At 55.3% G+C, this 15224-nt stretch overlaps 1 protein-coding gene across 1 annotated transcript in view; it reads right to left on the bottom strand.

Moving 5' to 3' along the window:
* Positions 1-8910: 8910 nt before the first annotated feature.
* The window catches only part of PRSS22 (serine protease 22), a 38897-nt gene continuing 32583 nt past the window's right edge, over positions 8911-15224 (bottom strand). Inside the window, exons 3-9 of the mRNA XM_081555230.1 lie at positions 13969-14373; positions 13302-13503; positions 12697-12723; positions 12103-12274; positions 11379-11656; positions 9985-10142; positions 8911-9402 (exon numbers count right to left, since the gene is read on the bottom strand). Of these exons, the coding sequence (XP_081411356.1) occupies positions 9142-9402; positions 9985-10142; positions 11379-11656; positions 12103-12274; positions 12697-12723; positions 13302-13383 (978 nt within the window). The 5' untranslated portion in view covers positions 13384-13503; positions 13969-14373 and the 3' untranslated portion in view covers positions 8911-9141. The remainder of the gene's footprint in view (positions 9403-9984; positions 10143-11378; positions 11657-12102; positions 12275-12696; positions 12724-13301; positions 13504-13968; positions 14374-15224) is intronic.

Genomic DNA, 15224 nt, shown 5'->3' on the forward strand with positions numbered 1-15224 from the left:
CTGCATTGATAGTGACAGGTCTAGCGCCCTGTGCTCAGTCACATGCCCAGTGGAGGGTGTGCTTCAGGGAAGACTTCCTGGAGGAGGCAACATCTGAGCCAAGTATAAAGGCTGTGTGAGAGCTGGCCAGGTGGGGTTAAGGGAGGGAGGCTTTCTAGGCCAAGAGATCAACACGGGAATGGCTAGAGCCAGGCATCCCCAGGACCCCACTTCTTGAAAGGAGGGTATCTGTTATAGCCTGAAGGGAAAGGAAAGCAGCCCCCAGGCCTGGCACATTCTCTCAAGGCCTCCATCAGGCTGCGGCAGCCTGACCCTCAGCCACAGTGCAGAGGCCGCCCTGTCCCCCCTCAGCTCCCTGCCCGGCAGCCCTAGGGGGACAGGACTTCTGCTTCCCCATTTGCAGAAGGAGGAAACGGAAGCAGGGGTCCCAGTGGTGCCTGAGGGAGACCCTGCCAGTGTTCCCCCTTCCAGTCTGCGTAGGTAGGCACACGGCTGCAGACACCAGGCCCGTGTGGCCCCGTGCAGCCTGACTGCCAGCTCACAGTCTGGCCTGGATCCAAGTCCCGCCGAGGGGACAGAGCAGCGGCCCCCATGTCACCTTGGGGACAGGGAGGCGGGGCCTGAGCACCAGGCCTCCGGCCCTGAGCCTGTGGACCTTCTTCTGAGGCCCGGGTTCTGGGCAAACATGAGCTCCGGGAACCCTGGGGTGTGGGTGTGGGGACACGGCAGGGACACGCTGAAAGAGTACAGCCGGAACCCTTTCCACTCACACAGGGGCCAGAACACGCCCTCCTGGGGGAGGCTGGTCCTGGGGGCTGGGCCATCCTGTGCGCACTGCAGGCTGGTCTCCCAGGCCCTAACGGGCAAGGTCGCCTCCAGGAGGACCCTTGCTGGGACTGGATCTCTGGCTCCTCCCACCTCGCCCCTCCCTCCTCCCAGTGTTGGAAGCAGGGACTCGGAGAGCAAGTGCAAGCCCCAGGAGTCTACCTGGGGACCAAGGGGCCCTGCTAACCTCACAACCTCTCACCTCAGCTTCATCGGCCCAAGCGCGGGCAGAATCCTGGATGCTGGACCAAGGCCCCCAGTCCTACCCAGCAGATGTTGCCCCAGGGGATCCACAATTTAGAGAGCAGGGACCCTGGCCCAGAGCACTCCTGGCCTTAGGGGCCGGATGAGCAGAGGAGATGGACCTGGGAGCTGCAGAGAGAACTGTCCTGGGGGGCCCTGCTGGGGAGGTGTTGGCACAAGTCCTGGGCCCGGGCAAGGGCTGGTGAGGCCAGGTGGGAGACGGAGCCCCACCCTCCTGTCCCTCGAGGCCATCCCCAGGTGACCTGCCGCGGCCACGGTCCTCGGGGGCCCCTTGGTCTCCCACAGTCTTCCTGGCCTCCCTGGAGGGGCCCCACCCTGGAGGGCCAGGACGGTGGGAACGGGGCCCAGCCTCGCACATCAGACGTGTCTCATCCTCTGTTTCTCCTCCAGCGTCTCCTACACGTGTGCCCAGCCCTGGACGTTCTTGGGGTCCTGTCCTGCCCTTCCAGGGAGATGGCCAAGAGGAGGCCAGGGACAGCAGGCTCATCTGAGGCCACCCGCTCCTAGGAGCCAAGGTCAGCGGAGTCAGTCCAGCCTCCTTGGGTAGATGTGGAGCCACGCCATCCTGCAGGCAGCTCATCATCCCTGTGTCTAGGAGACCCGGGGCCCCGCTCACTCTCTCTTCCCAGAGGAAACTGTGGCTCATGGAGAGTAGAAACTCCCAGGATCATGGTGATGTCACAGAAAAAGCCTTCATTTGTTATGTGGGCAAGGAAAGTTGAATAGTGAGTTTGGTGTTATTGGAATTTCTCTGATGAACTCCGACAGTCCCAATGTGGTCTGTTAGCAAAATTAACCCCGAGGACCCCAAAGGAAATCCTGCTAGGTGATGGGGTCAGCAGCATGAGCTGAGGGCTGGAGGTCAGGGGCTAGAAGCTCCTTGAACACAGCCCCCCAGGTGCTGGCCTCTGAGTACGACCTGTCAGACCCTACGTGCTTGACCCCAGGGCGGGCTGGCGGGAGCTTGCTTATAGTGTGACCAGGGAGAGGGGTCAGTGTGTGTCAGCCTGTCATGTTCACAGGGTCCCCACTTGACCTTGACCCAAGCAAGGGAACGGAACTGAAGGAACAATATGACTTTCCAGTTCTCATAGAGCGGGTCCCTACAGATCAAGTCAACCTGTAGGATTCTCAGATAATTTCTGGGCAGGGCAGGGCCATATGGAGAGACTAAATGTCTGCTAAAGAGAGAACATGGGGCTTGAGTGAAGAATTCGAAAAATGAAAGGGATATGTCCACATTGTCTACCAAACTGACAACACCGATCATACTTATTACCATTCACTCAAGAAACATTTACAGGGTCTTCCCTGGTGGTCCAGTGGGTAAGATCTTGAGTTCCCAATACAGGGGAACCAGGTTCGATCCCTGGCCAGGGAACTAGGTCCTGCATGCTGCACCTAAGAGTTTGCACACTGAAGCTAAAGATTCGGCTTTTCGCAACCAAGACCCAGAGCAGCCAAATAAATAAATAAAAATAAATATTTTTAAATAAAAATGAAAAAATAAACATATTAATCAGTTTAAAAAAAAATGGAAAGAAAGAAAGAACATTTACTAACATCTGCTATTTTACCAGGACCTTTTTCTGGACACTGACCACATCAAGGTGTATAAGATAAAGATCTCACCCTTTGGAAGCCCAGAGTATTTCCCGGGAAAGATGATCAAGTAAACAGAGAGTAATGCGAGAACATGACAAAGGCAGGGACAGAGGCTTACCTTCTGGTTGTGTGTGTTTGGGAGGGGATGATAAAGAACAAATGAACTAAATAGTATGTTAAATAGTCATAAATGTCCTGGAAAAAGAGAAAGCAAGAAAAGGAAGAAGAGAAGAGGGAAGGGACGTAAACAGGATGGTGACAGGGTGACACGTGAGCAGGGACTGGTAGGAGGTGAGGGAGTGGCCGTGCAGTCCTACGGGGGAAGAGGAAACTGTGGGTGCAAAGGCCCTGAGGCAGGAACATTCCTGTTGTGTTCCTGAGCCCAGCTGGGAGGCCAGCGACGCTGCCGCAGTGAACAAGGAGGACAGAGGTGAGAAGGGAGGCCGAAAGGATGACGTCATTTACTCTGATTAGGGTTTGCAATAGAGGAATGATGGGATCCGACTTCAGTCTTTTGTTTTACTTTAAAGCTGGAGTCAAACAAGGACCTTTTTTTTTTTTCCCTTGCTGCTCACGGGCTTTTTCTAGTTGCAGTGAGTGGGGCTACTCTCCCTTGCGGTGCACTGGCTTCTCCCGGCGGTGGCTTCTCTCGTTGTGGAGCACAGGCTCTGGGCACATGGGCTTCAGTAGTTGCAGCACTCAGGCTCACTACTTGTGGCACATGGGCTTATTTGCCCCGCAGCATGTCCAGAATCTTCCAGGACCAGGGATTGAGCTGGTTTCCCTGTACTGGCAGGCGGATTCTTAAGCACTGGAACACCAGAGAAGTCCCTGACTTTGGTTTTAAGAGAACCACCCTGGTTGCTGTGTTGAGAACAGACTGGTGGGAATAACAGCAGAAGTAGGAGGACTAGACAGGAGGCCATGACAGAAATCTGGGATAAAGAGGGGAGTGGCTTGGGACAGCATGGGAAGAAGTGACCGGATCTGGACATATTTTGGAGATAGGATAGAACCCACAGGATTTGCTGATGGCTTGAATTTAAAGAATGAGAGGAAGAGAGGAGAAAGGAAGACTACACGTTTTTGTGTTGGGATTTTTTAAAAATCAGTTTTATGGAGATATGGGCTGCTCTGGTGGCTCAGATAGTAAAGAATACAGCTGCGATGCAGGAGACCCAGGTTCGATCCCTGGATAGGGAAGATCACCTGGAGAAGGGAATGGCTACCCACTCTAGTACTCTTGCCTGGAGAACCCCATGGACAGAGGAGCCTGGTCAGCTACAGTCCATGGGGTCACAGAGAGTCAGACACGACTGAGTGACTAACATTTCCACTTTCACTTCATGGAGATACAGTTGACACAGAATAAAAGTCACCATTTAAAAAAAAAATGCAATTCTTTTTTAAAAAAATATTTATTTATTTTGGCTGCCCAGGTTTTAGTTGTGGCATGAGGGATCTATTTCTCTGACCAGGGATGGCACCCAGGTCCCCTGCACTGGGAGTGCAGGGTCATAGCGCTCCAGGAAATTCCCCTCAAAATCACCATTTTTAATAAACTATAGTCCTACAAGTTTTGATAAATGCATCCAGTCAGGTAACCAGCACCACCATCAAGATATAAGCCAGTTCTGTCATTATTTAAAAATCCCCCCATGCGCCTTTGGGGGCAGTCCTTCCCCCACCCCAGCCCCCGGCAACCACCTGTCCACTCTCTGGCCCTGCAGCACTGTCTTTTCCGCCACAGCATCGTATAGATGGAATCGTGGTGCGGAGCCTCTGGAGTTCCGCTCTCTCCCCTCAGCAGCATGTGCTTAAGATTCACCATGTTATGTGTGCGTGTGTGCATACCGAGTCGCTTCATTTGTGTCTGACTCTTTGTAATCCTATGCACTGTAGCCCACCAGGCTCCTCTGTCCATGGGATTCTCCAGGCAAGAATACTGGAGTGAGTTGCCATGCCCTCCTCCAGTGGATCTTCCCGACCCAGGGATGGAACCCACATCTCTTATGGCTCCTGCATTAGCAAGTAGGTTCTTTACCACTAGCACCACCTGAGAAGCCCCATGTTGTGTGTAATTTGTTCCTTTTTGCTGACGAGTAGAATTCTACTGAATGGATGGACCACAGTTTGCTTATCACAGCTGAAGAAACACTTGGGTTGCTTTCACTTTTTGTCAATTCTGAATAAAGCTGTTATATAAATATCTGCAGACAGGTTTTGTGTGAATATGTTCTCTTCTATCTTAGGATCAGTCTTAGGAGTAGGATTGCTGCGTGGATGTTCAACCTTATATGAAACAGTCAGTATCTTTTCCACAGGGGTGATATCACTTTTCACTCCAGTTGCTAGGTGTCCTTGCCAACCCTAGGCATTGTCAGTATTCTGAGGTTCCTAAACTGAGCAGTTGGAAGGAAGGACTGTTGCCTTGTGTTGAGATGGGAAATTCTATCAGTGGAGCAAGTTTGAGAGTGAATATTGGGATTTGTTTGGAGTCATAATAAGGTTGAGATGGCTATATGATATGATATGTACAAGAGGTTGTTGAGTATTTGAGTGGACATGGGGGGAGAGAACTCTGGAGTCACCTTTATGGATGGTGTGCAGAACTGAGAAACCAGATGCTATCACCCAGGGATACAAGGAGGTGAAGGAGCAGAGAAGCCCCAGCACTGATGTTGGGGCATCCACCACACAGAGGGTGAGAAAATGAGGAAGAACCAGCAAAATAGACTATGTTCTGTGAAAGTGATTATTCCCCACTCGGCATGAATTGAGACAGCTGTGTTCCCGAAAAGTGGTATTTGCCCTGGTTTGCCTGTGCGCGATTGTTTCATAGCTGCTGACAGGAAATCAGACCCACAGGCCCACTGGGTCAAGATCAAGAGGTGATGCAGATGAACTCGGCCCCCACAGTCTGACACATGCTGCCCTCCCCAGTGCCCATGCCTCTTACTCACTAGCTCACTGCCGGTCTGCCTGGTGTCATCACGTGAGGTCTAAGGTTGCAGGCTTTGAAGGTCCTACTCACAGCCCAGTCATAGCTCCCATGAGCAACTTTGTGATGCTATGAGCACAACCACCTGGGCACTGGTAGCAAAGTTTGGCTCGAAGCTGGGAAAAACCATTCTCTCCACCTTCATGTAGAATCCCACACTCCCCAGGCAGTCTGGGGAGCTTGGGGAGATGTTGCCCTTGGCCTGGAGACTGGTGAGCTCATAAGGGCACCATCAACAGGGGCAATGATGAAATTCCTTCAGTTGCCACCTCGGGCTGCAGCATTGACTGGGAGGCTTTGAGCAGGAAAGGGAGAGAAAAAAAAACCTTGCTCTTGTAATATTTATTTATTTACTTACTTTTTATTTGGTTGTGTGGGGGCTTAGTTGCTCTGAACCTGCATCCCCTGCATTGCTAGGTGGATTCTCAAAAAGACATGATAATTTGCTCTTGAGTAAGCATGACATGAAAACCTGAAACTAACGGGGGCACCCCCTGAAGGTCCAAAGCTCTTGTGGGCAGCTATGAGCTCAAAACCTTTATAATCTGTTTCCATAACAACGAAAAGAGTTTTCTGTAAAAAGCCAAAATTTTTCTGTAAATCTAAAACTATTCAAAAACAGAGGGTCTGACACTGGTATATCAGTTACAAAAGCATTTAGCTGCAGTAAAATAATATCTGACCAGCAGTGGCTTAATAGCACACAAGAAGGATAGAGGCAGCTGTCTAGAATTCGGGTAGATTCTCAACCACATCCTTACACCTGCAGCTTCTGAATCTTTGTTCACTGTCAATTTAGCACATCAATTCGTAGGCTCATGGTGATAAGATGGCTGCTAAAGCCTAGGTATTACATCTGCATCTTAGAAGGAGGATGGTGGGAAAGGATCATGCCAGCTGAATAGGTCCCTTCTATCAGAAAACAACAACAACAACAAAGTCTTCCCAAGACAGCACCCATCAGATGTCTGCTTCCATGGTGACCTTGCAGGAGACTTTGGAAGGGAGTAACTAGCTTTTCCAGTGTCTTTGGTAGAGGAAGCAAGGGAGAGGTATTGGAATGGGGTTTTGCCTTAGCCAACCAAAGAAGTCTGCCAACAAGGGGGCTCAAAGATGTGGCCTTCTCAGGGGCTTCGGTTGGGATGGCATCAGAGGCAGGGGTGGAGGGTGGTGAGAGACAGAGCATGGGGGAAACTGAGGCATGAGGAGCCAGGGGCCAGAGAACAGAGATGGAGACAGAGAAAGGGTAAGGGGACAGGGCATGGGGGGAGCGAGGAGCAGAGGGAGAGCCTGGAGGATAGAGGGGAAACCGAGGCAGGGAGGAGGAGGATGGATGAGGTGGCGGAGGACTGAGCCCAGAGAGGCAGGTAAGGGGAAAAGGGAAGCATGGCGACAAAGAGGGACCAGGTCACAGAGGGAAGGGGCCACACCTGAGCCACCTGCTCGCTTCCCAGGCCGGTTCCCAGGCCAGATTAGCATTTGTTTATTTGCTTAACATTTCTTTATTTATTTGGCTGTATTTATTTGGCTGTGTCAAGTCTCAGCTGCGGCAGGTAGGATCTCCACCGTAACACGTGGGTCTCTCTAGCTGCAGCACACGGGCTCTAGAGTGTTTGGGCTAGGTAGTTGCAACATGTGGGCTTAGTTGCCCCGAGGCATGTGGAATCCTAGTTCCCCAGCCAAGTATCAAACCCAAGTCCCCTGCCTGGGAAGGCAGATTCTTAACTACTGGGCCAACAGGGAAGTCTCAGTGTGTGTTAATAAGACCAACCCCACAGCATTTACCTCGATCTGATATTAACCAGATGCGTGAGTGGGTGCCAAGTCGATTCAGCTGTGTCTGACTCTTTTCAACCTCATGGACTGACTGCAGCCCACCAGGCTCCTCTGTCGTTGGGATTCTCCAGGCAAGAATAGTGGGGTGGGTTGCCATGCCTTCTTCCAGGGGATAACCCAGGGATCGAACCTGAGCCTCCTGTGTCTCCTACATTGCACCCAGATTCTATACCACTGAGTCACCAGGGAAGCGCAGTATTAACATGGGGGTGATAAAACAAAATACGAACAAAAGTCTTAACACAGTGCTGCCAGTAAAGGATACCTACCCACCAACCGACACTGCCTTCTCAAGCCTACTGCACTGACATTTTTCATTGGGGACCCTGAGGCAGGCACGCATCTCTGTCTCCTGCACGGCTGGGCCTACGTGTCTTCCTGTTGGAAAAAATCTCTCCCATACACTCATCAAACCAACCACCCAGCCCTCTCTCTGCATACTCACTTGTTTCTGAGAAGCCTGGGTGGGGCTGGCACAGGGTCCCAGAAAGGGTTTGGCCTCCCGGGCCCTGGGAGGAAGGGCAGGCGGTGGGAAAGGGGAGCCTGCGTGAGCACTAGCTGGGCCCAGGCAGATCCCCTAGTGGCCTAGGACTGGGCTCCCAGCCCCATCCATGGGGGCAGCTGAGGTGACTCAAGGCTCCCCGCCCCCCCCAAGCAGAGACCTGCTGTCTCATTGTTTTTCTCCTTCATCCTTTTGAGGGAGGATTCAGAGTCGGCAGTGAGTCACTCGGTGAGTCAGCTTCTGGGAGCCCTGGCTGCCTCAGCCCAAATCTGAGACACCTGGTTCTGCGGGGAGGGCAGAGGGGGACACCCCACTCTCTTGTGTGTTTTGGGGTGGGGGTTCTCCCAGCCAGCCCCATTTCAGAAATTCAACAGGCAGGTTGTGGGCCTGCCTAGCCCTGCAGCCTCAACCTAGCTTTCAGGTGACAGAGCTGGGCCTCCTGTCTCCTCTCCCGGCTGGCCTCCCTGGTGGGAGGGGGTTATGAAAGGACAGTGCAAAGGTCAGAGGTCAGGATGTTGACTCCTAGGTGGGTAGGACACCTGGCTCCCTGGCCAGGTCACCATCCAAACTCCTACCTGCCTGCCCCCATTTTAACCCCAACTGGACCCCTGCTGACCAGTGTCCCCCATACCCAGGGGAAAAAAACAGGAACTGGGGAATAAATAATAAATGGGTTTCCCTGGTGGCTCAGACGGTAAAGAATCTGTCTGCAATGCTGGAGGCCCGGGTTGGATCCCTGGGTCGGGAAGATCCCCTGGAGAAGGGAACGCAACGCACTCCAGTATTCTTGCCTGGAGAATCCCATGGACAGAGGAGCCTGGCGGGCTACGGTCCTTGGGGTCGCAAAGAGTTGGACACGACTGAACGACTCAGAACGGGGAATAAATAATTTATTGAAGTTGGAGGAATAAATAAGATATGTAGGAGCGGTTACAAATAACTGTAAAAAGCATATACACAAAGGTGCTCCGGCCCTAGGGGGTGGGGCCTGAGCCCGGGGAGGGGCGGGGCCTCCCGCGGAGGCGATCCGGCGCCGGCTCGCGGGCGCCCCCCAGAGGTAGACGGCTTATTTACAACGGAGGAGACGGCACGCGGTCTCCCTGGATCCCTAGTCTGCTGGGCGCCGGGCAGCCCAGCGAGGGCGCCGCGTCCCCGGAGCCCGGCCCCGGCGGCCTGCGGGCCCGCCCCGCTGCGAGCGCCCGCGGAGCTGCACCCCCTGCACGATCCTCTGGACCCAGGAGCGGTGGGCGGCCAGACTGATGTAGACCCCAGGCCGGTTGCGCTCCGCACAGCCCTCGCCCCAGCTGATGACGCCCGCCAGCAGCCATGTGCCCTCGATCTGGCACATCAGGGGGCCTCCGGAGTCGCCCTGCGGAGAGGAAGGAAGGTTAGGGACCCGCATGGGCCAAGGGGTGGGCAGAGCCCAGCACCTGCGCCGCAGCAGGTGGCGGACGGGCCATTTCTCCAGACCCTGGAGGTTGCGGCGCCCTAACTAGCGCCCCCAGGGCAGGGAGGGCCCCCTTCCCAGGCTTACTCCTGGTGAGAAGTACCTAGTGCCAGACCTTCTCCCTCACAGCCCTGGAGGCACCGACCGAGGGTTGTGATCTGCCTCACTGATGAGGAAACCACGGCTCAGAAAGAAGAGTGTCTCAGACCGGGTGTGCAAGGTCCCACGGTCCGCCATCCTCCTCCCTGTAGCCCGCTGGGGGGGCCAGGACCATAGCACCCCCTCCTTGGATGCGGCTCCCTAAGAATGGTCAGGCACACCATAGGTGCTCACCACGTCTGATGTATGAACAAAGGCAAGAACGGCTGAGCCAGGCTGGGGCCAGGTTCTGTAGGCATCTCTCTAGGGGGACTGCCAGATCAGGGCAGATTCTAGACGGAGGCCGAGCAAGGCGAGGGGTGATGAGCTGAGTGGGGCAGGGCTGGGAAGGAGGCGGGTGCTCACCAGACAGGCGTCACGCTCCCCCTCCAGGTAGCCAGCACAAAGCATGTCCTCGGTGATGGCGCCCTGCCCAGCTCCCCGCCAGTACAGGCGGCCACAGGTGGCCGAGTCGATGATGGGGACCTTCAGCCTCTGGAGGGTCTGAGGGTGGGGCAGGGGCACTGGGAGCAGAGAGGAGAGAGTCAGGGTTGGGAGGCTCTCCTGCTGGCCTCAGTTCCCTCCATTCCCCTTAGCAGCATTTCTCAACGGGTAAATGGATCACCTCTGTCAGACTTGGCCACGATGCCTGCAGAAAACCCAAATTCCAGGACTCCACTCTGGACCTACTGAATCCTAAAGGAACGTGCAGCCTGAAATTCTGAATCTTTAACGAGATCTCTGATGCCCACAAGAAGGTTCAAACCAATGACCCTGCTTGTCTCGTCTCAGGCACTACTTTATCCAGCTCGAGGACTGCTACAGACTAATGGCCACTCGGTGTTGAATGTTATCGGGACTTGAAGGACCTCCCCATCCCCTAGAGGAATTGTAGACTCTGGGGTTGGTTGGTCTGTAGACTTTCCCCAGTCTATAAATCCAGCTTTCACAGGAGCCCCTAAGAATGACCATGGGGAGGCTGGCTGAAACTTCTCTCTCCCTCTCTCTCTCTGTTTCTACACACACACACATATATATTACAGCTTCTCTGCTTCTTACTTTCTAATCTGCTTTGTGTTCTAGATGAGGTTTTCCAAACTTCCAGACTTGGTTTGTCAATTCTGTTTTACCCTTACTGAGATTGCATTTTCGCCTGGAAAATTTGCTTGCAATTGTATCATGATGCCACCAGGGGGCACCTATATCTGATTTGGAATGTTAGGGCTGTTTTCATGTTCACCTGGTTGGGCTTGGCCCCATAGAAACCTCTAGTGTGTGTGTGTGCTCAGTCACTAAGTCGTGTCTGACTCTTTGCGACCCCATGGACTGTAGCCCTCCAGGCTCCTCTGTCCATGGGATTTTCCAGGCAAGAATACTGGAGCAGGTTACCATTTCCTTCTCCAGGGGATCTTTCCAACCCAGGGATCGAACGGGCATCTCCTGTGTCTCCTGCACTGGCAGGCGAATTTTTAACCACTGAGCTACACTGATAAGCCCCAGAAACCTTCTATCAGTCTTTCCTATATCACTTAATAGCTTGGTTTATCTGGCAGTCAGAACACAGCTTAAGTTACCTTTTAACTAGAACTGATCTAAAGCTGTCCACCTTGGTTTCTAGGTCATCACATCTCTGGGCTGCAGACCATCTTTTTTCCTCTGCTCAGCCCCTGTCCTCCGTTCTTTGCCATCTATGGCACCTGCATCTCCCAGTATTTCCTATCCTCTGTCCCCATCCACCCCTGCCCAAGAAGAAGCCGCACCTCCATCGTGGACGCTCCCCCAGCCGGCAATCCAGCAGTCAGTGTCCGGAGAGAGCTGGACGGTGGAGTCAGGCAGGCAGATGGGCAGGACGCGCTCAGAGAACTGGATGGTGTGCTCCAGACGCACCAAGGCGATGTCAGCACGGGAGCCCTCCTTCCAGGAGTACACAGGGTGGGGCTGCGCCCAGGCGATACCCACCTCCTGAGACCTCAGGCCAGGGTTTCCCAGCTGCCAGGCCCCCAGCAGCACAGAGAACTGGGTTGGTTTGTCCAGATTACTAGAAGCAAGAGGGCGGGGGTGGCATCAGCCAGGAACTGCTGGGTGGCCAGGAAGGGCCTGGGAAGGGTTTCTGGGGAATGGCATGCACATGAAGGCCCCTGGAGCGCAAAAGGGGGGCTTCCCTGGTGGCTCAGTGGTAAAGAACCCGCCTGCAATGCAGGAGACAGGGGTTTGATTCCTGGGTCGGGACAAACCCCTGGAGAAGGGAATGGCTACCCACTCCAGTATTCTTGTCTGGGAAATCCCATGGACATTGGAGCCTGGAGGGCTATAGCCCATGGGGTCACAAAGAGTCAGACAGGACCGGGCACACACGCACCGCGAAGGGCGGAAGCCAGAACTCTCCTGAGGGGCCCAAGACCAGACGGAGGCCTGGAAACCGGGCCTGGGTGAGCAGCCTGGGGTCCGGGAACCCGAGTGGAGGGCTGGGCGGAGCGTACGTACTCCTTGAAGCAGTGGGCGGCCGTGAGCACCCAGCGGCTGGTGAGCAGGGAGCCTGCGCAGTGGTGGGTGCCGTTCTTCCGGATGCTCACGACCCAGGGCCACTCGGCGTCGGAGCTGTCCTCGCCACCCACGATCCGGTTCAGCTGCAGGCGCTTCCCGCAGGCTGGGGGGCCTGGCAGTGGGGGGGGCTGTCTGTCAAACTCTGGGCACCATCCGTCCCCCTTCCTGCTCCCCTTCCCTGCTTCGAGCACCGAGGCCTATGTGCTGCTCTCCCCTCAACCTGGCCTGGCCGCCTGCCTGCCCTGACCCCTCCATCATCTGCCCTCCCTGAGCTGGGCACTCCGTCCTCTGTCCCCTGGTCCTTCCACCTGCTGGGGAGGCTCAGTCACCCCCGCTCCACACACACACACACCACCTCTCCTCCACACTTTGACCCTCTGGGCCTCCTCTCCTGCGTGCCTTCTTCTTCAGCTCAAACCCTCTCCTGCCCCACTGCCCACTCCTGACCTGCCCCCCACAGACAGACACACAGACACCACCCTGCCCTTCAGGCTTCCTCCCTCCCCCGTTTCCCTGAGATCAGCTCAGACTCACCAGCCGTCTTGACAGCATCTAGGGTGGCTGAGGACAAGAGAAAGAAAGGGTCAGGCCGGTGGAGGGGCTCTCCCGTGCACTGTGACCCTCCCCAGTGGCTGAGTCCCCGGGCCTTGGGGTCATGCTGCCGGGTGGGGCATTTCCCGGAGCAGGGGCAGGGCCGGCAGAAACCTCAGGCCCTGGCTGTGAGCTGCGGCCCCGGCCTCCCCGTAGCTTCATGTCCGGCCTGTGCCCTGGGGGGTGTGGGGGCCAGGTCTGGGGGGCATATCACTGGGGGTGAGCATGAGAACCCCCTCACAGGCCCCATTTCCGGATGCTGCCTCCCCAGCAGTGGACCAAGGAGACGGGAGAGACAGGAGTGGAAGGGAAGAGGGTAAAGAAGAAGCCAAGCCAAGCACCCTGAGTGCTGACCGGGCCTAAGTGTACCTGCAGTGTTTGCTGTGCTTCTCACGGCTGCGGGGGAAACTGAGGCTCAGAGCAGGCAAATTACGACAGAGAGAGCGAAACAGCAGAGGACAGGAGCAGAGGAGGGACTCAGCAGGACCGAAGGAAGTGGCGGGGTGGGCAGTGGGGGAGGCCTGGGCCAGCAGGCCTGCAAGACTCACCTGGAGCGGCCAGAATCAACAGGGAGGCCAGGACCCTGAGGCAGGGCCCCCCCAGGGTGGGGGGAGTCGCGGGAACCACCATGGCGCGCCGATGGGAGTGCCCGGCTCCCCCACAGGCTGCCCCAGGTTTTATCCTGGGAGGCGGAATGCCGTCGGACCAGTCCCCCGAGTGAGTGGCGGTAGGTCACAGGGAGGGGTGGGGCTTCGGGGAGGAAATAAGCCGTTAAGGGGTCTGGGGAGTGGGCTTCCAGCCTGGGGCCCCACATCGGGGCTCTGCAGGGGCAAGCAGGGACCCTGGGCCCCGGGGTCTAGGCTGGGCCTTGATGTTGACTGGGGGGGCGGGGCAGAGGAAGGCCCCCAAGCCTGAAAGGGAGGTTGTCCGGGGGCCAGGTGAGGAAGGGAGGCGCAGGACCCTGCGGGGCCGGGAAGCTGGGTGTGGGCTGTTGGGAAGGCCCCAGGGCCTCGGGGAGGTGGGGGCTGGCGAGGGGCTGCCAGAGGCTCCCTAACGGGCCCTGTGACTCAACGGGAGACCTGGCCCAGCCTGGGGCTCCAGATCCCGTTAACCCACTTCCCGAAGGCCGGTGAATCAGGCCCCCAGGAGCCACCTTTCCCGGGTCCACCTTCCTGTGGGCCCCGTCACTGGGCAGCCAGAGGACTCATCTCTCACCTGGATGTCCGGGACGCCTGGGTGGGGCAGCCAGCTGTCCAGGTGGCCAAGATGGATGTGGCTGCCTGCAGAGGGCCGAGAGGCGCCACACCCGCCCCAGCCCCTGGTCTCCCGGGACCACCACCCCCAACTCCTCTGGGGTCAGAGGGCTGCTGGATGGTGCTTGAGAGGGGAGCCCCAGGAGCAGGGGTGGTGTTGGATCCAGGTGCTTCCCTGAGGAGCCTGCCCGCCTGATCCCAGAGCCCCCACCCTGCTGTCTGCCCTCCAGACACCCGCACCCCAAGCAGGAAGAGTGGGGCTTTCTCCAAGACAAACTGTGTATCTCTGACCTTCCGTCATTTGATCCACAAACTTTGTGCTGGCCTTCACTGTGAATGGACATAACAGCAGGTAAACCGGTCCATCCTAAAGGAAACCAACCGTGATTATTCATTGGAAGGACTGATGCTGAAGCTGAAGCTCCAATACTTTGGTCACCTGATGTGAAGAACTGACTCATTGGAATAGACCCCGATGCTGGGAAAGATTGAAGGCAGGAGGAGAAGGTGATGACAGAGGATGAGATGGTTGGATGGCATCACCGACTCGATGGACATGAATTTGAACAAACTCCAGGAAATAGTGAAGGACAGGGAAGCCTGGTGTGCTGCAGTCCATGAGGTCAAAAAGAGTCAGACCCTACTTAGCAACTACTCTGTCTCATCAACTATGCTAAAGCCTATGACTGTGTGGATCATGACAAACTGTGGAAAGCTCTTAAAGAAATGGGAATACCAAGACGATTGTACCTGTCTCCTGAGAAACCTGTATGCAAGTCAAGAAGCAACAGTTAGAGCCCTGTAAGGAACAAGTGATTGGTTCAGGATTGAGAAAGGAGTACAACTGGCCTGTCTGCTGTCACCCGTTTATTTAACCTCTACACTGAGCATATCATGAGAAATGCTGGGCTGGATGAGTTACAAGCTGGAATCAAGATAGGCAGAACAAACAACAACAACCTCAGATATGCAGATATGGTATCATATGTGGTAGCGTATACCAACCTCAGATATGGTATCATAGAGATATGATACCACTCTAATGGCAGAAAGCAAAGAGAAACTAAAGAACCTATTGATGAGGGTGAAGGAGGAGAGTAAAAAAGCCAACTTTAAATATTAAAGAAAACCAAGATCGTGGCATCTGACCCCATCACTTCATGGCAAATAGAAGGGTAAAGGGTGGAAGCAGAGACAGATTTCCTCTTCGTGGGCTCT

Source organism: Giraffa tippelskirchi, chromosome 13 (genome assembly GCF_054371585.1).
Source record: "Giraffa tippelskirchi isolate mGirTip1 chromosome 13, T2T-mGirTip1v1.2.pri, whole genome shotgun sequence".
NCBI lineage: Eukaryota > Metazoa > Chordata > Mammalia > Artiodactyla > Giraffidae > Giraffa > Giraffa tippelskirchi.